The sequence below is a fragment of the Dichomitus squalens genome, assembly GCF_000275845.1.
Source record: "Dichomitus squalens LYAD-421 SS1 unplaced genomic scaffold DICSQscaffold_43, whole genome shotgun sequence".
Lineage (NCBI taxonomy): Eukaryota > Fungi > Basidiomycota > Agaricomycetes > Polyporales > Polyporaceae > Dichomitus > Dichomitus squalens.
In genome coordinates, this window is record NW_006766925.1 from 256066 (window position 1) to 261257 (window position 5192).

General features: G+C 45.5%; 1 protein-coding gene across 1 annotated transcript; it reads left to right on the forward strand.

Moving 5' to 3' along the window:
* Window positions 1–903: 903 nt before the first annotated feature.
* Window positions 904–3936, forward strand: DICSQDRAFT_129085 (uncharacterized protein; the record flags this gene model as incomplete). Its single annotated transcript, XM_007369086.1, has 11 exons — window positions 904–949; window positions 1000–1382; window positions 1435–1794; window positions 1843–1917; window positions 1975–2232; window positions 2290–2378; window positions 2806–2916; window positions 3043–3172; window positions 3329–3388; window positions 3439–3522; window positions 3580–3936. 11 exons carry the CDS (start codon window positions 904–906, stop codon window positions 3934–3936), a joined length of 1953 nt encoding a protein of 650 aa, XP_007369148.1.
* Window positions 3937–5192: the final 1256 nt, after the last annotated feature.

Below are 5192 nucleotides of genomic sequence, written 5' to 3' on the forward strand. Positions count from 1 at the left end.
CCGCATTTGGGCGTTTCAGGCGCTTATTAAGCGCCGTTTAAGCGCTCAAACGCGGATTTCTTGGTTTGGGCGCTTAATTGCATTGATTAAACGCGACAGACTGGCTTAAATATAGTCAATAGAGCTGAAACCTATCATGTAAGTATATGGGCACTATGAGTGATTGTGACTGCATTATAGCATTTTTGTTGCGCTCCAACGCCTCAAATAAGCGCCCTAATCAGGAAATCCGCGTTTGAGCGCTTAAACGGCGCTTAATAAGCGCCTGAAACGCCCAAATGCGGAAGAAACTGCACAGTTTCTATCTGAGCTTGAATTTCCATTAGGCTGTGGCACAGCCACTAAACACAACTTGAACCTGAACCACCACCATCTGCTGTCACCTCACAAGTGCTCTTCTGCTCAAACTCTACAATGGCTCTTCTCACAGCTCAGACCCATACCTCTTACATCAATGCCACTATGGACACTGTGGTGGACATTGTGTCTGCAGCTCTTCCTCACTGTATCGACCCCAAAATGCAAGACATCACTGCAATCATGGCTGCTATGGGCCGTGGCCCATTCCGTGCCTCTATCCAGTCTTTCAAACCTCACAGCTACGAGCGCCCCCTTGATGCAGCACATGCTGAAGCTCTCCTCGTAGCTCTGACCACCATAGACAAGCGTATGACAACTCCGGCCTACATCTTCGTTCCTGATCATATCTGGCTTTCTCTTCCATCTCATTTCGACTCTATACCAAATAAGCCTAGCGATTGCCCCCTCTGGACCCCTCCCACGGACACTCCTCCCTTCACACCCTTCTATCTAACACACGGTCATCGTTTCCATGCGCTTCAGCTTCCGTTCAAAGACGACGCCTCTGACAATGCCATCCAATACCTCTCAGTCGTCAAAGACATGTACGGCTCTGATCTTCAATGGGTTGTAAACTTCCTTCCGCAGCGTCAGTTTTCTTTTTTGTATAATCTATACATAACTCAAACAAATTTTCAGGCCTTCTCACCATCATTCCTTCCAGCATCTGGAAAGCCTATGTCGTCATCGTCAACCAAGGCGACACCTGGCTCAAGGTGCCAGAAGATGAGCTAGGTATTGCTGGTTGGATCCTATATGGGTATCAGCTCTACTGCCACTTCCTTCGCCCTACACCTACCGCTCCATACCGGCACAATGAACGTAACACCCCTGCCCTCATAGACGGTTGGAAAGTGGCGCGCTTAAACTCGTTCAAGACCAAGACCACTGATCTGAGCGGTGACTGGGTCTTCGCGCACCCCAAGATCCTACAGGCTATGGCATCAGCCTTTGCAACAGCTCCAGGCAAGGACTTCTTCGTCAAAACATCCTTAAAACAGATTGCAAAGTCTCACTGCTGGGTACATGTTTATTTGCATCACATGATATATATGTTGCTCATAACTTGAATAGCCAGCTTCTGCCTACCTTGAACTAGCTGCGTACCAGCTGAGAGGTTTTGTAGATGCACCCTGGCGTAGTTGGAACTCATATCTCGACACGGACAATAGCGAGGCTGTGATTTCTCTCAAGACCCTCACGGTCAACAGCTTTCTAGCCATGGAAGTTGCTGAGTGGCCGTTCTTCTGGATGGATCATACTCTACCCCTGGAGGAACGGATCGAGGCCACCAACAAGATTATTGCTTCCCTGCATTCACTTGACTCCGATGCTCCGGATGAGATACGGTGGCTTTTCGAGGCGTCCCAGAATTCCTTCAAAGTGATGGAACTGTATGATAACAAGGACAAGAACAAGGACCAGGACACTCCGGTATGTATTGGCGTATATTGGTTCTTCTTATCTATAACATCCACATAGATACTGTGGATGGAGTTCTTCAAAAACATCTCACTTCGCGATGGCTTCCTTCATATTGCTCAAGTTGTCTATCTGGTACGTTAATGTTCTATTTCACTATTAATGAGACCTCATGTATTAAACTTTTTGCAGCTCATCTGGATTCTTATGGGGCCAAAGTACTGCGCGACTATGACAACTTCCTCTGGTGTGAAGAAGACTCCTGGTCAACTGCGTTGGTCCAAATGCCCAGATGCTATCATTCTTCGGTACCTTGAGTTTGCACGGCGCACCAAGACTGCTCAGCAAGAACATCAGCATGCCTATACGGACTACACAACACCTGATACGCATACAGTCGACTTGATCTATGCAGAGGCGTGCAAAGAACACTTGGAGAAGCTGTATCAGGTACGTGTTCGATATATGTATTATACTGTGTCACTCTAATATATATTACACTGTCAGTCTGCGGCCTTTCTGCTCAAGAATGGTACCAAAATGGCAGCACAACTCAGAGAGGATCTAGGCGATTGGCTATCTGAGGATCCGGCTAAGTTTCCTGCATTTCACGGCCATCCCACTCCTGCTCATCATACCAACATTATATACAACGATCCACCTGAAGGTCTTGAACATAGAAGTGTTGCAGCCTTCAGTCGAGCGGTGGACTTGGCTACAAGAACCTCGCTTTGGCAGACACTTCTTTATGAAGTTCTACAGGTGGACTTGCTCTTCATCGATGGCACAACGTTCACTCTGAATCCGGACAACTATATTCAACGTCAACAGAGTCAGCCACAAGTGACTCAGCTTCAGCCAGCTTCTTCTCGTGCTTCACCATTCTCCTCATCATCACGGGAACAAACTCCTCCTTTGCCATCGCCTTCTCCAGCACCTTCTCATTCACGGCAGTCGTCTCCCTTCTCTCAGCTTACTCCATCACCTGCTCCATCTTCCACTACATCTTCTGCTCCATCTCAGCTATCCGACCAGCAATCTCTACGGCAATCTCCACCTCATAATGACTCTGCACCACCTGCACAACCTTCAGTGTTACGTGAAGCTTCACGATCTTCAACACCTCAATCTCAGGTACTTCAACTATATTTTATTTGGCATATTTTCTATAACATAATCTTCTACCATCATAGCCTCAAGTGACCGACATTCCACACCCTATCACTCCTCAAGATGATGAAGTCCATACTCCTCCTTCAGTCTCAGTGCCAGCAACTCCACCACAGTCTACTGTAGCTGGTCCTCAGAAGCGCCCACAGAGTCCTACCTCTACGTCTTCACCATCTCGACCTCAGATCTCACCTCCTCGCAAGCGTACGCGGAAATACATGTTCTCTCATATTGAAATTCCCACAATTCCACTACGTGCTCAATCACATCGTCAAAAAGTAGTTGAAGATGATGATGTGATTGCTCGCGATCAGGTACAGTTTCTACAGCACATATTTATAACTTCATACTCATATTTTATATATCACTTCAACAGCCTGTAGACATCAGAGCGTGGCAGCAAGGCCTGCAACAGAATCAGATGCTTGATGATCAGGTATAGTTGTTGGTCATCTACTATATCAGCTGGTATTAACTCTATAGCAGGTAGCTGAGTCTAGTGGTGCAGTCAATGATGAACACATCAATGTGGAGATAGAAGACATGGGAATAGAGCTGACATCTGATGAAGTATATCTATATTTTATTGAATATGTGCGATTGTAATCATACTAACTTTATAAACAGGTGGCAAAATCCAATGATGTGGCTGAGGAGCAACCTCAACAGTCGACCATCCAGCTTCCTTCATACTCCGCTCATGAAACCCGTTGGTATGCGCTTTCATACGAGGAGCGACAGAATGTGATCGACACCACCATCAACACGCACTTCTCACCTGAGGTTGCTACTGAACTGCAATCAGCATACTACGATATTGTGCAACTTGCAGTCAAAGTCAAAAACCAATATGGTGAAGGACCTGACGGAGCCTTACAAGTTGTTTCATCTATGCAATCCCTGGTAGGAGCAGGTCTAGATGAACTTGGTGGTAGTCAAAGCAACGGTGACAATGAGGAAGAAGATGGGGCAGTTGCTATGTAGTGTGATGTTAGGTATATTTTGATGCGGGTTGTTGTTTGTTTGATATATGTCTGAGTCAGAACCTGTGTACTTATATTTGGAACTACTGTGTATATTCACTCTTATTTTCTCCTTTACAAATCTCAGTGTAACATAACTATACAATGCATGTCTCAATATAAAGTATCTGTTCTGCACTAACGGGTATAGCGTACGTCATTCTAGTGGACAGTTTCCGCATTTATGTATATATTAGATACGAAATAAGCGCCCTAACCCTTATTTCCGTGTTAGGGCGCTTAAATGTTGATTAATAAGCACTTGAGATACCCAAATCCAGAAGCAACTATACAGTTCTTATCTGAGCTTAAATTTCTGTGATGCTGTGGCACAGCCACTGAACACAACTTGAACCTAAACCACCACCATCTCATTGCTTACCATCGCTTTACTTTTTCTGATATCATCTCTCTTACTCAACATGCCTCAATCTAAACCCTGTGCTAACTGTAACGGCACCTTCACTGTCACAGAATCTGAGCACAATAGAGTGTGCACCAAGTATATGTTTTCTGTTCTCCATGATCTCAAAAATCAACAAGGCCCTGAAATTCCAATTGAAAGAGATGCTAACAATAAAATCATTTGCAAGTGTGTTAGGAATGGAGTCAAGTGTAACAACAGATATGCCACCAAGAACGGATTGGAAAAGCATCTCAAAAAGACCAATCCTGAATATTGGGTGGTAAGCACTATTGCTTCTGTGCTCATGTTTCATCTCTAATCCCATCTCAGGCGCCTGAGGAGTTAAGGAAAACCCCTTCTCCTACTGCAATGGTGGTGGATAATGACCATTATTCCTCTTCACCTGCTCCAGTACGTTGCATTTAATTGGTATGTTATATGCCCTCTAATATTGTCCAACAGATGGCCATGTCCCCTACTGGTTCTCATATGCAAGTTCTTAGCCGGCGATCTAGTGTTAGCTACCTTGATCGAAGCCGCTCTCCCTCAATAGCTGATGCCCAGCCAACCGGTTCAGCATCCACTACTCAGCCAGCACATCTAGATGAAGTGGGTTTTTTTTCCCTCTTTTCACATTCACCATTGTTCTAATCACCACTGCTAGCTCTATGATGTAGAAGATGGTTCTCTGTCTCAGTGGGGCCTACGCATCAACCGTCGCCTTCGCTGCTTCATCTGCATCGACTGCCAGACAGTTGTGTGTACTTCGAAGGCTGCAAAGCATATCGAAGTCACCCATGCTGTCACCAAGA